Genomic DNA, 20,076 nt, shown 5'->3' with positions numbered 1-20,076 from the left:
GTAATCGTTTTTTTATTGTATTTTTCTGGCAAAAACTTTTCTTTCAATTTTATTTTTCTGCACAATGATTAAAAATACTGTATCTGAATATAATTTGTGCTCTATTTAAATTTATAGGTGATTCCTACTACGAATAGTACGGGTGCAACGCGTCAAACCGGGATGTGTAGCATACCAGCTGCCCCATCAATTGATAACAGTAAAATTCAGGAGGAGTAAACTTCACACACAATACAATATTTTATATGAATTATTTTTCGCGATAATATTATAGATAGTAGACCAATATAAATCTCGATTAGTTACAAACTGAGAGAAAGCTGTATACGAAAATATTATTTATACTTTATGTTGATTTCCTATGTAATATAACAAATATTAACAGTATTGTGTGTATTAAGATTAATTATATTTATATAATCTATATGCAATAAGTTGCGCATTTGCACGTTCAAAATTTTACTATATAATACTGCATACAATACGGAATAAATGACATCCAATGTGTTACATATACATATATCGCCAAATATAGCGAAGTTGTACTTTATATTAGAAGATAAAAGAGAGATCTTAAAAAATATTATATAGTTTACATAAAACTCCTTCCCTTACAGAAATTTAATGATGCGTTAAATTAGTGATTAATTATTTATTTTTGTATCAACGCAACAGTGCTTCTAATATTCAAAATAACTAATTAATCACTGACCAATACCGTCAATATTAAATTTCGACAAGGGTTAATGTAGTAAGAATACTTTTTTTTTTTTTTTAAGAATCACATAAAGAAAATCTTTAATTTATGGTTAATCTTTAATTGTTAGAATACAATTTGTGCTTATTTTTAATTGTTAATTATTGTATATAGTACGTGTTTTCGAGCATTTTGATACGATATTTCAATAGATAGCGATAATAAATACATCATAAATTTGTTTATATTTTTTCGATTATAAGTTATGATTAATTATTGACGTTCATTTTTTTTAATATCAACACAACCATATATAATTTATTTATTAATTGCACCATATGTAGACAGATAAATCTCTCAAATATTTAAAATAAAAATGTAATGCTGTTTATTGTAATATCATGGTGTAATAGCAAAATGTTGCGTTATGTTTTTAACATCTGTGGGAAGGGCATTTCTCCATCCATTTCTTAGCAACGCTCTGAGATATTTTTTGGTTTTTAACATTTTCGGCGAGGCTGCTACATTAAAATCTTCCGCCCTGTCGGTTCTGTGATCATATAATTCTTCCGCGATGATAACATCCCAATCTGGTTTGCATGTCGTGTGCGTGAACGGCAACCACACGGTATAGCGATAGTTGTTGGTTTTCAAGGTGTAGCCCATTACGTTTATTTCTTTTAAACGAGGTTTATCGCTGTTGGGATGAAGCGTCGGTTGAATTCCCGGTCTTGGATATTGACTGAATGCTGCCTTTTTCCAAGGTACGCTCTGAACATTGCAAATATTTTAAATAGGGAATGTTGTATAATTTTGTTTTGTATAAGACGTTTGTATAATTAAAAATGCAATAAAAGGATGCCTTACCTGACATTTCACAATGCTTTTTATGAGCGGCACGAGTGTAATACCTTCGCTACAAAGATTGGGCGTTTTCTCTTGAAGAAGCCCTGGTAGAAAAATTTTAATAAAATTTTAATAAAATTTCGAATTTGATATTTCATTGAAATTTGATGAAATTTTAATGAATATGCAATAAAATTGTAATTATACTAGACAAAACAGGAGCGCGTTACAGAGCTTCTAATATTATATAATTTCATACACAAATTACAAATTTAATATTACACTATTAACCCCTCAATACACATAATCAAAATACGCGATCTCCGCGATGACAGCCGCTCACGAAGTTAGTACAGCGATTGGCACCGCGGAAAAGCGATAAGACTGATGGCAGAAAGCGAGATGTAAGCGCTTACGTCTGACGATGGTATGATAATATATTATATTTAGTTATAAGTGTTATAACCTATAAGGCTCCTGACTCCTCAGCTAAGATCTCCGTGTTGACGGTAGCGACATTCCGTTGCGGACAAAATTACAACTAATACACGTGAAACGTGACAGATTGGCGATGAGATGTTGTCGTGCATGTCATTTTGATATTATGTGTTTCATTGTGAAAATATGACTTGTCTCGTATTTACCAAATTCGTAAAAATAGACCGCGAGTAAAGTTTCTTTGAATTTTATAAAAGTACATTTTTCACTCCTTTCAATAGCTATCCGTGTGTTTTCCTGTCTGATTAGGCGTCACTTTACGCATGCTTTTTACGACTATTTACTGACTGCTAAGCGAAAAAAAGATAGTTGTGACCGATATTTAGAAGTGTTTTAAAATCATCTAATTAGTCTGTTTTATCCAAATTGGCTTTATTTATAAATGGCATGTTTGACAAAATTACGTGTCATTTCACGCAATTTCTCGCTTCTGACATCACGACTTTAATATAACCGCGACGAGTACTCAGGAGCCTTTTTCACCTTGTCTCTTCGCGCACTTAATGAGACATTCAACGTAACACGTCTTACGTCCTTACGACTTTTCTCTGCCTTACCCAACGTCACGTTACGTCACGTCACGTCAGTTACGTCTCGTTCTCTGTTCTCGTTTTCTCCATCAGCCTAACTTGGATATCAAGAGGCGCGTGGTCGCGTTTCGCGCCAAGTGAACGCGTAGCGAAGAGAGACTACGACTCTTTACACGATTCAGTGAATTCTAAGCACACGAGATTATCAGTAACGACTGAACCAATTAAGCTCTGAGTAGTCTCAAACGATAACTTTATTCTTTACATGCCCTTTTTTTTAGAAAGAATTTTGCTAAAAATATTATATTCTGTGTGTTTAATAAAGAATAGATTTTAAGGATAGTTCAATGAAAAAGGTGAAATATAAAAAAAATTATCAACATTTATTTAATGAAAAAGAAAATTAAAATTGTAATGAATTTTTAATGAAATGTAACAAAAAAGTGCAGATGCTCAATAAATCAATTTTTTACGATAGATTAAGTCTTTATGACACCAATAAACTTTTATGAAATTTTGATCACTAATTAAAATACATGTATCCCGAAATAAACATAAACTTCAACAAGATATCAAAATTTCATTAAAATTTTTTCACGAAGAATACCTGTTGAACGCAACTGATCGTTTGTATTATTAGGCTGACATATCAGTATAGGAAGCCCCGCTAGGTCCGCAATCGTTGGAAATATATCGACAAGTTCCACAATAGCGTTTGTAACTCGACAATGCTTTTTAGAACGTGAATTAGATTTATTATGTCTTCGTTGAATATGTGCTTCCAAGAAAATTCTTTTATACCTCCTTATCCGGGTTTGACGGTAACTGGTTAAAAAATCAAATATAATAAAGTTGAAAAGTTAATGATTTCTAACTTACAAGGAAACACAACCAAGTATCCTTTCCGATTTTAATGAGCTTTGGATGTTAAAATATAAACAAAAATAAGAGACGTATTTTTTTATGCTTGCTAAATCGTACACGTTAAGGAAGCGAAACACCCCTTTGAAAAAAATCAGTTTTTTCTTTCGAAGCAAATACCGTCTAAACTAAAATGTTCTGAATGAAAGTTGAATAGGTCGAAGAATACTTTATAATAGTGAAAAAGAACTTGTTTATTTTTTTAATGTTCCATCACCCATCCTTTTTTTCAAAAATTTTTATTTTTTAAATAACTAAATTAAAGCTTATTTTATTACAAATTCAACGGTATATTATAAAGTTATCTTCTGACATTCTCATTTTCCAAAAATAATTAAAAATGTCTCTATATGCATAGTATACGTATTCGTCCGTGTGCTTGATTCTTCACAATAAAACGGATTTGTTTCATATGGCGTTGATTACGCGAGAGAATATTGAAGACAATTCAGTACAGTACAATTGAAATAAGAGTTTTATATATTATTAATGATAATAGGAATAATAAAATAACAATGACTTTTTTAAATCGCTAAATTCTTTTTTAAATCAGTTAAATTTTTTTGATGATATGTCAAAATGCAATGCATAGAATATTTTGGATAATTAAAAACGATGAGTTACGAATTAAGAAATTATTTTCTTATTCATTACTTATTTTTAATTGCAAAAGAAAAAATAGAAGTCATTCGTATAAAAAAAATGTACCTAGACAAAACAATACGTCAGCAAGTTCCCGCATAGGTAAATAAAATTAATTTAATAATCCATTAACTTTAATTTAATTTAGTTTAAAAGAAATTATTTACCCAATCCTGCTTCTTACGTATTCCATACTCATGTTTGCCACGCAGTTGGTTCCAATATTTAATATGTACCTTGAGTTGATTTTATTTTCCATCTTATTATTGCTTGTAATCGGCGCATTATATTGCATATGATTTGTAGCGCCGAAATTATTAAATGTGATCATTGGAATTGACATTATCAAAGGTACGTGCACGGCAACATCAAAGTTGCTGTATTTAGACCAGATAGCATGTTCTCCAAGTGCCCAACCTATATATTCAATATCGAACTATACATTGCAACTGTGTATACATTTATGGAAAGAATAATTTTGCTAAAGTATCTACAAATTTAAAGAGAAAAAGAAAAATGGAAAAAAAATGAAAAATTACAGTTTTACGGGCTTCCAGCGTTGATTCATAGCAACATTTGCTTTATATAAAAGTTTACACTTGTTCCACCCAACATTTATTTCAAATACATATTAAATACGTTTCATATAATTATATATAAAACATTTTTTCTTGGGCACTGATTAAAATAATTAAAAAATTCTAATTTTATGGGTTAAATATTTTTTCCATAACTATAGCAAATTAACTGGTATTTTTTAAATCTAATTTTTATATAAATTTGATTAAAATATTGTTTTTTTATTGTAAATGTAATATATTAAGTGTAATTTTAATAAACTATTTTTATAATATTTATTTACTGATCCTATTTAAGCAAGATCATTCTTCTAGGGTATTGCATTAATTAAATATACCATGATCAGATGTTAATATTACTATAGTATTTTCTCGAATCATCGAAACATCTAGTTGATGTATGAGCTTGCCGATCATATTATCGATGTAGGATACGGCTGCGTAGTACGACTGGATAATCTGTTTGGCAAACTTCTCTGAAAATAGTAATAACAATCAATGAGATATAAATAAATAAATATACAAGGTGAATCTTAATGATTGTCCCCACGTTTTACCATAAGAGATGACTGCACTTGTAATTTTTTAAACGTTCGAGCGTTTAAGGAGACCAGCCATTAGTAAAAATAGATCGCAAGTAAAGTTTCTTCAAATTTTACATATTTTCCACTCCTTTCAACAGCTATCCGTGTGCTTTCCAGTCTAAATAGGTTTCACTTTATGTACTTTTTACGACTATTTATTATACTGATTGTTAGGCGGAAAGAGAATAGCTAAGGTCCATTTTTTATAAGTGTTTTAAAGCGATCTCGTTGTTTAGTTTTATCCAAATCCTCTTTATTTACAAATGCCACGACGAAAACTTTTATATACGATTTCTCGCTTATAACGTCACGACTTTAATATGGCCGCGGCGAGTAGATAGGAGCTATAATGTTTTTATGTATATTATTATGTGCTTGCGTTGTATTAATATTATATACATTGTAATCTCGGTACATATACTTTGTAATGATAAATTAGTGATATTTTATAATAACTAAAAAATTTTATAATATTTGATATTTGATAAAATCAATTAAAATTTGTTCCAAAATGAACTTAGAATTTAACAAACCATTATCAAAAGTTCATCGAAATTTTAAAATTTTATAATTTTGCTAATTATTTACTTTAGGGGAAGTAGCTCCGGTGACCTTGATCTTGACATATGTTGTCAAAGTCATACCCCTGAGTGACCTCCAAGAAGTTTTAGCTGTCACGCGTTATTTGTTAAAAAGTTATAATCATAAAATATTGTGAAATTAATAATGAATTTTCGACTTTCGACGTGAAGTGTGATTCACACCCCTGCCCCCTGCTTAGGGGCGAAACGAGATTGTATCTATGATTGTATTATTCTACATGGGTTTGCGATTTTCTACGCGAAGCAAAGTTTATTCTAATCTCCTTCCTCCTGTAAATGCATCATTTGTGATTTCAATGATAAATGATTATATCCATTAAATCGTTGCTTTGCCTAAAAAGTAAATGCTTGGGTGTAGGAGGCGCTATATTAAATAAATTATAGAGATAATTTTTACAATCTTTTTATAATTTTAACGGATAACGAACAATGGCTAGAACGGATAATCGGAGCTGCTTTCTCTAAAGTGAACAATTACGAAAATTTTTCCCAGAGATATAATTAAAACATAAAACTTTTTAATATGATTAATTTTAACCCTTAAACACATTAGAGGTTCTAGAAAACCCCTTATGATATTTCGAACGCTTGTTGTGTAAAAACACCCCTTTTAAAGTATGACTCTTTAGCTTTCAAACGTAGTATTGTAAAATCCTTAAAAGTTTTTTGTTGCAAAGATATGATTTTTTAAAGAAAGTGGATTTTTATGCATCAAAAAGTACCTTATATTCTTCATGTTACATAATTATACTTTTTAAAAGGAATGACAATGCTATAATTTTTTTTGAAGAGTATGACTCTTTAGTTTTAAAACACCGTATTCGCTTATTGGTTTTTCTTTTATAACTTCACAATTAAATCATGTTTTGGCAATGCTGATTATGCAGTTACATTTTTAGATTTTGAACTTTCATGTGAAACAAAAGATTGTTGAAAAATATCGATTGGAACCAAAGTTATAACTTCTCAAAGTTGAAAAAGTATCCCAGACAGGAAAATGTATGTTAACGTAATTTTCCGGATTGGTTAAAGGTTAAATATAAAATAAATATACATATAGATCATGTGATATACCTGGTACTTTTTCCCATGGAAATTTTAATCTTAACTTTGACATATCCTCTCTCCATCGAAGATCAGTCCAAGGATTATAGGCAACATCATTTACGTTGTCCGGCCATAAGTATGGTTCTGGTAGTTTAAACTTTCGAATAGGATGGTATTCTGCATCATGTTTGTGCAAACTTTATATTATTCATCATTATGCTTTCTTCTATTTTGCGATTGTAGAAAATATGATTCAATTAGTAAAATTATTGATAACTTATTGTAAAGAAATTGATCTCTTAAATAATGTTTTTAATTTTGTTATACAGAGTATTTGTTTTAAATGTATATATTCAGTTTTTTTTTCAAGTAATAGAATTATAAAATTATAAAAAAATTTTTTGGAATAAAAATTATTTTGTTTAAGAAGATTTATATCAGTTAAATAATATTTCTTTTTCAAATGTTTTTATTTTTGACTACCTCGGTTTCGCTGATCCTGCGATGAACCGATGCAATGGTACGTGCCATTCATCGATCGCGATTAACGCTAGTTAAATCGGTGCGCGCGCGATTTGGCTCTTTGACGCGCGGCAAGCCCAATTTCGCGCAGGTATCAGTGAGGGAGGTAATGACACAAATTATAGTCCGGGAGGTAATGACACAAATTTTTGATCAATATCGACAAAGCTGATTTTCATTTATACAGTTGTTTTCGTGTTACAAATGAATAAAATGATCATCAGCCCACGATCCCGCGGAACCGAGGACTTCTACAATGTCTCAACAATGTAAAAAAAAAGTGTTAATATTAACGAAAAGTTAATATCAACAAAGCTAAAAATTCTTATACTTACTATTGACAATATGAAATGTCGAAAAGACACTGTCAGCCGTGGCAACTGCGGAATGTTGTGCGTCAGTCACTCATATTAATATGTGGAAAAAAATAGGGTAATTATGCAGTATAGGGGACTCAGTTCCAATCATGTTGACCTTGACATGTTATAAAGGCAAGGATACTAAACAACTTTTTCTTATAAATTAATTGGCGCTCTCGTACAGTTTTCGAGATATACTTAGAGAAAAAAAAAACAGTTTTTCTTAATTATTTCAAAAAATATTCATTTTACAAAAAAAAGGGTCAAACAAACAATGAAGCTCGTGATAAGTTTTACAATAAAGATTATAGACATATTTTACCTAACTTCAATACTTTAGTCGTTATAATAAAAAAAATATTTTAAGACACAGTTGGAACCCCTTGTCGCGCGGGATCGTGGGCTGGCGGTTATTTTATTCATTTGTAACTTGAAAACAACTGTATAAATGAAAATCAGCGTTGTCAATATTGGTCGAAAATTTGTGTCATTACCTCCCGGACTGTTAGCGCAATTAACCCACCGTTTCCCGGGGTTCGCTGGGTAACTTCTGCGTAATACATTTTAGATAATGCAATGATATTGTAACTTTGGAATTTTATAACGGAAACTACTTAATGAAAAGTAATTTACTTATAATATTTTAGAAAGCTCTTGATATTAATATTAGCTGTTAGATTCTTAGTAAACAATAAAAATAAAATGACACCTGGGGACATTCGAAAAGGAATCCGAACATCTTTTGGAAGAAACAGATGACATATATGTATATACGAAAGTACTATGAGTTTAGAGAGCTTCTTGTATAAGCCAAGAAAGTTATTAACATGTAAAGCTGCAATGCCGGTCTGCAAGATCGACATTACAACTTAAATCAAATGCGCTGTACATATTAATAGAAATAGAAATATACTTAGATAACGTTCAGGATATTTTAGTGGTACGTGAGGCTTCTGGAAGCCAACGGCCAGAAAAAAAGGATCAAAGTCTTTCCTGTGTTTACGTATGAATTTTCTCGCTTCCCGTAACGTCTCAAAATCGGGTAGCGTTTTATTCGGCATGCTCGAAACGCGTACTGGACATATCTGTAAATGTGATATGTTAGAAGCATGTTCTATACAGACTATAAACCCTGGTAAAAAAAATTCTCATATAAACATAATATCTCATATTATTTTTAAGTATTATATTTTAAATTTATATGAAAACTTATGAAAACTTACGAAAACTTAATGAATACGTACCGTTTATGATTAACGTAACGACCAATAAGCTCTAGTCGTTACATTAATCATAAACTGTGAGTATGTAAGAAAGTAATGACTTCTCAATTTGGAAAATTTTCTGAGGGACAGAATCGCTGGGTATATACACGATGTATATTAGTGAATTCGCAAACTAGATTCCATATTCAAAACGATAGTTATATTTATGCTATTGTAGAATAGACTTAACTTTTAACGACAATTTGGTATTGTTACAGTTACGCAGCTTTTTTTATCACATATGTATAATATTTGCATAATGACACTGTAACAATACCAAACTGTCGTAGTTACAGAATGGGTCTACTAGAAAAGAAAAAGGGTTTACATTGCTTGATTCTTTTATAAATTATGTGTTATGCAAAAATCTATGATTTGCCATAAGAAAAATATGTCGTTATTAAGAAAAAGTACTTATAACGGTAACGATATTACAAATAACGTGTTACTTTCCAACCCTGAAATTTATGTATATATAAAGAATTCTAAAAAAAATGTAAAGAACCCCACAGAATCTTTATGGAAAATGGCTTTCGACGGAATTTTCTGAAACTGTGCTATATGATAGTTCTTGATGTGTAGATCAAAAGTGTCAATGGGCACAAGGTCTGAAAAATTATAGTTTTGGAGTTACTGTCGTTCAAAGTTGGCGATTTTGCAGTATAAGGCTACAGTAGTGATCACATAAAGTGGTATATAAAGCTTTGTACATACATAATTATGCTTGTACATATATTTTCCTACTTACATATGTACATACGTACATATTTATAAACTTTTTACAATTATATGTATAATATATAATATATACATATGTTTATTTATAGGTATGTTACATGTATATTTATTTTTACATCTTTTTACATTTCGTTATGTTGATGAATCTTATATTAATGTTCACTTATTAGTTTGTATGTCTATTCTGTATATTATATATGTACAAAGCTTTATATACCACTTTATGTGATCACTACTGCAGCCTTATATATACTGCAAAATCGCCAACTTTGAACGACTGTAACTCAAAAACTATAAATTTTTCAGACCTTGTGCCTATTGACACTTTTGATCTACACATCAAGAACTATCATATAGCACAGTTTCAGAAAATTCCGTCGAAAGCCATTTTCCATAAGGATTCTGCCGGGTCCTTTTTTCAGCATTCTTAAAATATTTCAATTCGTATAAAAAAAATATAAACAATTTTTTAAAGTCTTAAAATTATATAGATTTGAGAAATTTTAAAAAATTACATAAAGAATTCTATGAAAAATTTTTGTCAGGGACACATAAAAATATTTATACTTTACAAGATTTGTTGCCGCCTTTGATTGCGGGAGCACTCTACAAACAGGAGCATTCTTATACCGATCTGTATACGGATGAAAAGGCTTCTCGGTCCATGAATAGGGACTATCGTCAGATCCATTAGAACTTGTACCTGTGTATAAAATGTTTAACTTCGCTCCAATATCAAATGACATCAAAGAAAAATACTATGATTTTAGAAATGAACTCAGGTGTTTTATATAGAAGATTGATGATATGAAAAATTTCATGTGTATGCTCGCTGTACATACAAAGATCAGTGGAAAAGTAAAACAGAGATTAGCTGAAAATTACTCTTTGTTATGAGAACGCCTCTCTAATGATCAGTTTCACAACCTCTGGTTGACTTAATCGGCTGATTTTTCTATTGGAATTGACGAATCGTACTTGTTATTAATCGCACTTGTTATTAAATAAAATTGATAAGAAATAACCAATCACTGTTGACATTTAACCAATTGGTTAGATCAGGTCAGGTTGTGAAGTTACCCCAAAATTAAGCCATTCGGAACAGGCGTTTAAACTGTAGATCATATATATCTGTGTAGAAAGCGCAAATTGTAGAAAGCGCACATCACGGAAATACGTTGAGGGTTTGACAAGGACTGGAGAAAGAAAGAATGGGATATTTTTTTACCAGTTTAGCGTTAGAAGACAAAACAAGATGCTAGCGTTCTAAGGTTAAACATGTTCGTCAATGTCATAAATGAATATCTCATGAACATCCAAAGGATGTGAAACGGATGGCTTAGGATATCTCAATATTAGCCGAGAAGGAACAGTGGGGAGGGGGGATCCTCGCAGCGCCGACTAGATCGGACAGAGGGACCTACCCTCTCCACTGTTGAGGAGGTACTCCAAGCAGAACAGGGAGTCATCAAGACGTCAAAATAATGTCAAAGTGACTGCAAAATGATCATTAAAAGTCACTTTTCAATCAATTACGATTCATTTTGATGTCATTTTGACACAATTGTGAATCACTTTAAATTGTTGTTCTACTTGGGACGCCTCGGGCGGAATCAGCGGCGGAGTAGTTGCCCGGCTGACCCGTACTGGGGCTTGGGATGCGGGAGTGCGTACCTAGGGCCCTCTTCCACGGGGGTCCGACGCACACCCGGCATCCCGGTTCGGGCAGCTGAGGCTCGACTTCAATCGAGTTCTGGCCGTTAACTCCGGAGGGGGGTTCTTGCTCTCGGGCGAGGACCCGTTTGAGCTAGGACGGATCGCGGTGCATGCTAGTTCGATCCCGTAATCCGTCCCGAGTCCAGACGCCGGAAAAAGTTGGGTTTTAGTGAGTATGCCGGCCACTTCTAGGTCGGAGAGTCTCACATACCCTGCGTCCTGTCCCCACAGGACCGGGGACCCATAAAAGCGTTTCCCAACTTAAAAAAAAAAATAAATAAATAAATAAATAAAGGGGGATATCTCTATATCTTTTACCCAGGTAGAACACAAAAGTCATAATATCATCAGGATATCATCATGACTTTGTTTATCATTTAAAAGTCATCGATAAGAAATGACGCAAAAATGATTTAAAAATAAAAAAGAAATTTACAGTATATTATAGACAAAATCATTCTTTATAGTTTCCAAAATACTTATATTGTTTTAATATATTGTTAAAATAATGTAAACAATAAAAAATACAATTATAAATAAAAATTATCTGATTTTATTATGATCTATGGATGAGATATGACACCGTCATTATGTTGGGCGGATTCCGATAACGCACGGAACCGATAGCCCACCACCACTTACAACGGCCGATGCCTAGGGTTTTTCCGTTGTTTGGGTTAGATAAGTTAAAATGATTGGTGAGCTATTGTACCGTGCGCTATCGAATTCCGTCCCATTATATTCCTATAGTGATTTGCTTATTATAGACTAATGTGTTTCTATATGGGAATGTTGATTTCAAAATACATACAGTTATGAATATGGAATACCTCATTCAAATCTTATAGTTGGTGAATGTATATGGCCTAGTTTACACCAAGCACTTGATACGCGTACTAATTAGTAATTTTCTATTAAATTATCTTAATTTCGGAAATAAATTAAAAAAATAGTATATTAAGTTGATACAATATGAATCGAGATAATTAAATATATGTATTATGTATACACGCATTGTCGAAAGTAAGATAAATTAATAGAAAGTTACGAGTTAGTACGCGTATCAAGTGCTCGGTGTAAACTAGACCTATAATTCAGCCGAATTAATGTATATAAGGCCCCACCCAAACAAGTGAGTGCTGGCGCCATTGCTAAGCAGTTACGCTGCGGGGGATTTTCTCGTGAGTCGATTGCGGCTACAGGCGTTATATCTAGGCGCCACCGCGATTGACTCACCAGCTCACACTTTAATGAAAATCTTAATTAGGAGCTGATTGTTGTAACCTCGAGACGAATACTCGCTCGGGAGGGTTCCAATAGCGCACATCCCGATAGCCCACCAACCAATCATCTTGACTTATCTAACCCAACCTACAGAAAATCTCTAGGCATCTGCCATTGTGAGTGGTTTGTATGCTATCGGGATGTGCGCTATCGGGACCCGCCGACCGTCAATATGCTATTAAACGCGGACAGCAAACCGATGGCAACAGTTGTCATTATGTTGCTATCATACGTATCCCTGCCGCAAATTTACTTTAGAACACTATAGAAAAAACGCCTGTAGTTTTCTGAATATGTTTTTTGAAACAGGCATTGCTTAGGGTTCTCCTTATATACAACTTTTATAATTTTTAATATGGTAATAAACATACGTATGTAAAGTAAATTTGTGGCAGGGATAAAATCGTGATTTCCTTTATTACGTACGTAGTTAAAAAATCACTTAAAAATCATTTCTATATCACGAATTCATCACAAAATCATCCTAAAAAGTGTATCGAATGACATCATAATAATTTTTCCCAAAATGACTTATATTTAATGTCATCATGATCTTATTACGATTTCGTGTTCTACCTGGGTAAGGATATCTTATGTCTATAGAATATCTGGGAAGCAGATAAAGCATTCAAAATAGATGCTGATTTGAGACAAAATGTCTCAAATGTCACTTGAACTATTTGAATTTGAACTTTCCTGATTTGAAAGCAAACTTGAATCAAATCAGTGGTTTTTAATATTTTTAGTAAAAATCGTTTCAGGCAACCGTTTACTAAAAAAAAAATTAAGTGATTATTTCTGTAATCACTCGAATCAGTATGTTCAACGATCGACATCAGTATGTCGAATACATGGGATACAAGTCTGGTAGAAAAGAAAGATCTATAACACAACTTTTTTACCTGGATGAAACACCTTTCCTATGGACATTGTGGTATATCCATTGTTCTTTAAGTGTTCTGGCAACGTAGTATAATTGCCCGCCACATCGCGCCAGTAACTGTAAAAATCGTAAAGCCGAAGAGTGTCCGGTCTTCGACTCGTCAGAAAGGAGTTCCTGCTGGGTGCGCACAACGCTTGCTGCAAAATAATCATCCACTTTACCCAAGGAGAACAACATAAATAACGTCAAAGTAATTAAAACGAATTGTAACTGAGCAAAAAATAGTTTTTTTTCCAAAATTTGTATCCAAATCTTTCCAACATTTTCACCAAGATTGCTTCTTTGGAGAATTGCAAATATCATGTTTAATAACTTTTGCTGAGAAAACGCTCGAATTTCACGCACGAGAAATTAATTAGCTGCCAAAGAAATAGCAAAAGTTATAGAAAATAACGTCTACATCATTGATTAAAATTGTTTTCAAATATAAATAAATTTGTTCTAATTTTAATTAACCCGTTGTGGTTACACCTCCAAAAAATAACGTAATGGTTACACTGGGTCCAGTTGACCCGACGCAAAAAAACAGTTGTCATTTGCATTCCTTTTGATAAATCGACTCAAATCCTTTACGAAAATGAAGTTTAAGACTTCTTCTTCGTAATCAAATCGTTTATGTATCCTTTATTAAATTTTTTAATATTGAAATGACGAGGAAAAAAAATTTAGAAAAGTGCTATTTTGTACTAAAAAATTCCTGAAAATTCTAATTTTTGAGTAAAATCAAAGTTATTACCGGGGTTCTACTCCAGAAGTAGTATACTTTTAAGGAAAAAATAGTATTATATCGAGCTTTTCAAAAAGTATATTTATTTTGAAGATTGAAGTTGGTAATTGTAATGAAAATCACGAAATGACATAAATCAATGTTGAAGGAGTAAAATAATGTGAAGAAATTTTTTTTGTGTCAAAAACTATATATATATATATATATATATATATATATATATAAAATTATATATGGCCTTGGGTCATTTAGACCCAGTGTAACCACAACGGATTAAAAATACAACATTATTTTCTTTCCAACCTGTTAAAATTTTGTTGCATATTCATTGAAATTTCATCAAAATTTCATAAACATTTTTTTATCAAAAGAAATATTCAAGTCATGATGATTTTTATTTTATTCAGGTACCTACATCGAGTGAGAAGTACAAAACGCTCGAAAGTCAAGATTATCTCACAAGGAGTAGAGACCTGCGCAAATGCCTCGGTGAAAACAATGGCGTTGTCTGCCAGGGCGTCTATATTCGGAGTGTATGCGTTACTGTCGCCGTAGCATCCCAGAGTAGTCCTCAGATCGTCTACGATGATCAGCAAGATGTTTGGGCGCATAGCGGTGACGTTTATTATACATATCAGCATAATCGTAACAAAATTAAATTGGATCAGGACAAACATCGTACAACTATTGATGTATTACAGCTCACAGCAAAGCAGAGCCGCGTTTATAAAACTTGCGCTTAACAGTTTGAGTTCTTCGGATTGAATGCTCCAATCTATAATCTTCTTCCTCACTTTAATAAATAAAGAGTAAATAATTAAATAATTTTTAATATCTATATATTTTTAACATCTATTAAACAAAAGGATAAAATGCTATTAATTGTTTCCTTCAAATAATTCACAAGGGAACAGTCGGAACTATCCTTCACCCATTTTAATAAGCTTTGGATACGTTGCAGAATATCAAAAAAATATTAGATTCATATATTTTTTATCTGCTTATCTCAAAGTTTTGAGGTTAAAACATTTCTTCAAAAATAATGGATTTTTTTGTTTTTAGCGAATACCATATCTTTAAAACTATAAAGTATATGAAAAAATGTTTCAAACGTTTCAAAAGTTTTAGTTTTTTTATACTTTGTACAGGGTGATTTGAATCTATCACCCCAAATATTTCCGTTTCCTTGCATTTTACAAGAAAATGTTTTAGACAAAAGTTGTATGGTTTCAAGGGGGTCATAAAATGGTGTCATTAATTTGACCTTGAATAGTTGCTTGAAGGTCACGTAAAGGACACCTCCAATTTTTTTAATAGGACTACCTACTTTTTATTACATATTCTTGTAGTTTATCTCGAGACCTTTCCAAAACACTATAAGAAAAGTCATTTTCGTTGAGTACTTTCTGAGTTGTGAGGCTTCAAAGTTATGTTGTACTGTAACTTTCAAGCGTCATAACTGTGAAAATCTTTAACAAAAATAAACTTATTTATAATGTTTTGGAAAGCTCTCAAAATCGACTACAAAAAAATGCAATAAAAAAATATAGAATGTTAGAGAAGTACTGATACCCTTTAATTAGGGAACTACCGATACTCTAACATTGTATCTCTTATTGCATATTTTTGTAGTTTATTTCGAGTTTTTTCCAAAGCACTACAAAAAAGTTTATTTTTGTTAAGTACTTTCCGAGTTGTGACGCTTAAAAGTTACAGTACACCGTAGCTTTCAAGACTTACAACTCAAAAAGTACTCAACGAAAATAAACTTTCTTGTAGTGTTTTGGAAAGGTCTCAAGATAAACTACAAGAATATGTAATAAAAAGTAGGTAGTCCCATTTAAAAAATTGGAGGCGTCGTTCACGTGACCTTCAAGCAACTATTCAAGGTCACATTAATGACACCATCTTATGATCCCCTTGAAACCATACAACTTTTGTTTGAAACATTTTCTTGTAAAATGCAAAGAAACGGAAATATTTGGGGTGATAGATTCAAATGGCTCACCCTGTATAACGGTATATTCCCCTTTTTCAAAAAATCATATTTTTTAACTTACTTTAATACATTAATTTTGCAAAACATAAAAATTTTGTAAGAACAAAAATTAAAACGCATTAAATGTCGAATTTGTCTGTATATCCTCCTATCTGAAAAAGTTCATATTAAATCGATAGTCGTGCATCTCTCAAAGTTTGTTGACGCTTTTCCGCAATACTGATTAGTTTTCTGTGCTTACTTCGTATGCTACAATATTAAAATTAAATCAACGAAGTTTAATAATTTTGTGCTCTTAATTATTTATAATTAAATAAATAAAGTTTTACAAAATGCCTTATATAGTAGGAGACTAAAGCATTTTAATCGCACCATTGCTTTGATTGTAGTAATATGTATAAAATCAAATATAATAATCATACAGAGAATACATTGTAACAATATTCTATAATGTAACAATATTATTGCATTATTATTGAAAAGTTATCGAAATGATGACATTAATGGAAATTATTTTTAGTTTACGCTAAGTACAACAAAATGTAATGTAATGTGCAAAAAAAAAATAGTAAAGGAATGAAACATATAGGTGTAGGTACTAGTTATAGTTTTAAGTTAGATGAGAAAATAGATGTAAGAAGTATGAACGGATGAATGGGATAGACATTTTTTTGTAAACTAAGCTCCTTCTTGGCAATATTGTAATGCTGAAGTAATAAACAAACATACATACATAAAGCTTATATAAAGTTTTTAAAAACAATAAAATCCAAAATTAAATATTGTCAAGGGGAGATTATGTAAAAAGATAATATTATGGATTCCAAAATTTAAAATAATCCCAAGCAGAACAGGGAGTCATCACGACGCGACGTCAAAATGATGTCAAAGTGACTGCAAAATGATCATTAAAAGTCACTTTTCGATCAATTACGATTCACTTTGGTGTCATTTTGATATAATTGTGAATCACTTTGATGTCATTTTGACTTGTTGTTCTGCTTGGGATAGTACTTACATTTTTACAAAATATCGTCCTTCTCCTTTTCCTCATTGTTTACGACTTCAGCAGAAAGTATAACGCCAGAAAACTCGTGCGAAATTTTCAAATTATGATAACGCATTATGGTAACGCTTGCACAGTCGCGTATATATTAATACTGTATTCGATCGTCTTGTATAAAATTAAAGTCACGGTTAATCTGAAAATATATACAAATTAAGTGTCAATTCCGTACAAAAATTTTCTCCTCGATCCGATTCCTCATCATCTTCCTGCGCAAGAAGAAAAGAATAACGCCTCGACCGAAGAAAATTCTGAAGAATTGACAATGAGTAAAGAAGAGGGACTCACAGAGAAGTGCCCCGATAATTTCTCGGACATTATTAGAGGAAATCGATAACAATTGACGTACGAGTTTTCCGACATTATACTCCCTGCTGCTAGGGTCGAAAGCGGGGAGATTTTTTGTAAAAATGTAATTGCTATTGTTAAAAAATTTTGGGATCCATAGTATTACAACAAATAGATCAGTCGTTTATGTCAACAACAAATTAAAATAAGTTAAGTGTGTGTGTGTGTGTGTGTGTGTGTGTGTGTGTGTGTGTGTGTGTGTGTGTGTGTGTGTGTGTGTGTGTGTGTGTGCGTGTGTGTGTGTGTGTGCGCGCACATTCTCTTTCTAATTGACACAATTTGAAAATTTCATAAATTTTTTTGAAAAATACATATTTCTTGTGTTAAGTTAGATTACACAATTTTGTGAAATTATTTTTTTTAAGAAAGTTTAAAAATCAGGTTTCAACTAACTTAATTCTTTTGTACAAGTTTCAAAACATCCAAGTGGTTGATATCTCGACAATTACCATTGAACTGCAATAATCAAAATGGGAACTTCAGTGTTACCGTTGAGATGCCAATTTACAACCAAAGAGATTATATATCACACACAAGACCACAAGACTAAAGGTCTTCTATCCTGAAGATCTTCTACAATACATTTAATTTCCCACTTCACTACCAGATGGCAGTGTTTTGCTTTTTGTTTCCCATGTTAAATACATACCTTTCATTTCTTATAGTATATAAAGTCTTGCACATGAAATGCATAACATAAGACCGATGGACCAATGAGCATCCAGCATAAAGTCGCCATATTGCTTTACATAAAATTTCCATTGATCCAGAAGCCTTATGCTACGCTTATGCTCTGTTATGCATTTCATGTGCGAGGCTCTTATGTTCTGTGCATTACTTCCACTCCTCAAAAACTTTAGGGGGTGCTTTCCAGCTACGACACAAGTCGACACTCCGTTTGTTTTCTGTTCCTGAACTCTCTGAATTAGTGTGCACTTAAAATGAAATAGATATATATTTGAAAGCTAGTGAAAGCAAGATGGAACGTTCCAGTGCAGTCTAGTGCAGGAATAGAAAACAAGCCTACTGTGTAACACAGTGTCCATTAGTGTGAGTGAAACAACTAAAATTTTCTCTCTTACACTAATGGACACTGTGTTACACAGTGTCGATTTGTGTCGTAGCTGGAAAGCACCCAGGATCGCTCAGTCTAGAGATCCTGGATGCGTTTCGAACACAGAACAGATGCTCACTCTTGCCAACTCATCAAGGCATTTTCTGATTGGTCATTTTAACTCCCACTTTTGGGTGGGCCCCACTTTTCAGTGTTACTAATCGTTTGTTTTCTGTTCCTGAACTCCCTAAATTAGTGTGCACTTAAAATGAAATAGATATATATTTGAAAGTTAGTAAAAGCAAGAAGAAACGTTTCAGTGCAGTCTAGTGCAGGAATAGAAAACAAGCCTTAAAAATCACGATACTAGCTTCACCCCCGTGCACAAAGCTTTTGGCTTAGTTTACACTGAGTACTTGATACATGAACTTACTAGTAATTTTTTTATTAAATTATTGTAATTTCGGCAATAAATTTAAAGAATACTATATTAAGCTGGTACAATGGCTTTGTTTACACCGAATACTTGATACGCATAATATTTAGTAATTTTCTATTCAATTACCTTAATTTCGGTAATAAATTTAATGAATAGTATATTAAGCTGGTACAATATGAATCAAGATAATTAATTAAATATAGATATCACGTATACATTTATACGAATTGTCGAAATTAAAACAATTGAATAGAAAGTTACTTGTTAGTATGCGTGTCAAGTGTTCGGTGTAAACTAGGTCAATATGAATCGAGATAATTAAATATATGTACACCCAAGGACTTTGATTCTGTCCATAGGAAAATTTTCCAAATTGAGAAGTCACCACTTTCTACATACTTGCAGTTCATGATTAATGAAACGACTAGAGCTAATTGGTTGTTACGTTAATCATAAACTGTAAGTATGTAGAAAGATACCGACTTCTTAGTTTGGAAAATTTCCTCATAGACAGAATCAAACTCTTTGGGTGTACAGTCTAGAGTCCTATATAAAGAGAGAAGCGACATTGATGTCCGAAGCTCTGATTGGTAATCTGATTGATACTTGATTGGCTAAGCGAGCAGCCATATTGTGACCACAGCTGTTTGTAGAATGATACGAATGGTGTT

At 32.1% G+C, this 20,076-nt stretch overlaps 2 protein-coding genes and 1 long non-coding RNA gene across 13 annotated transcripts in view; 2 read left to right on the top strand and 1 right to left on the bottom strand.

The window, feature by feature from the left end:
- LOC105193767 (transcriptional regulator ATRX) overlaps window positions 1-1,570 on the top strand; it is a 37,774-nt gene extending 36,204 nt beyond the window's left edge. For all 4 annotated transcript variants that reach the window (XM_039457343.1, XM_039457337.1, XM_039457347.1 and 1 more), the window contains one exon: window positions 118-1,570. In XM_039457343.1, coding sequence (XP_039313277.1) covers window positions 118-219 — 102 coding nt within the window. In that variant the 3' untranslated portion in view covers window positions 220-1,570. The remainder of the gene's footprint in view (window positions 1-117) is intronic.
- On the bottom strand, window positions 796-18,716 carry LOC105193763 (iduronate 2-sulfatase). 8 transcript variants are annotated; one of them, XM_039457373.1, is made up of 13 exons: window positions 18,306-18,677; window positions 17,517-17,700; window positions 15,182-15,292; window positions 14,973-15,079; window positions 13,732-13,909; window positions 10,402-10,532; window positions 8,740-8,911; window positions 6,973-7,122; window positions 5,051-5,188; window positions 4,302-4,551; window positions 3,179-3,396; window positions 1,565-1,647; window positions 796-1,468 (listed from the first exon to the last, which is right to left on the bottom strand). In XM_039457373.1, exons 5-13 carry the CDS (start codon window positions 13,757-13,759, stop codon window positions 1,097-1,099), a joined length of 1,542 nt encoding a protein of 513 aa, XP_039313307.1. In that variant the 5' UTR covers window positions 13,760-13,909; window positions 14,973-15,079; window positions 15,182-15,292; window positions 17,517-17,700; window positions 18,306-18,677; the 3' UTR covers window positions 796-1,096. The 8 variants fall into 8 exon arrangements, with proteins under 8 accessions (XP_039313307.1, XP_039313292.1, XP_039313306.1 ...); XM_039457358.1 differs by having other exon boundaries at window positions 14,973-15,292; window positions 18,306-18,716; XM_039457372.1 differs by lacking the exon at window positions 17,517-17,700.
- On the top strand, window positions 13,870-15,160 carry LOC120359535. Its single transcript, XR_005576311.1, has 2 exons — window positions 13,870-13,962; window positions 14,907-15,160. It is a non-coding gene; the product is annotated as an uncharacterized LOC120359535 (long non-coding RNA).
- Window positions 18,717-20,076: the final 1,360 nt, after the last annotated feature.

This window comes from Solenopsis invicta, chromosome 2 (genome assembly GCF_016802725.1).
Source record: "Solenopsis invicta isolate M01_SB chromosome 2, UNIL_Sinv_3.0, whole genome shotgun sequence".
In the NCBI taxonomy this organism is placed as follows: Eukaryota; Metazoa; Arthropoda; class Insecta; order Hymenoptera; family Formicidae; genus Solenopsis; species Solenopsis invicta.
Note: the sequence above shows the minus strand (reverse complement) of the source record. Positions and strands in the feature narration are given on the sequence as shown.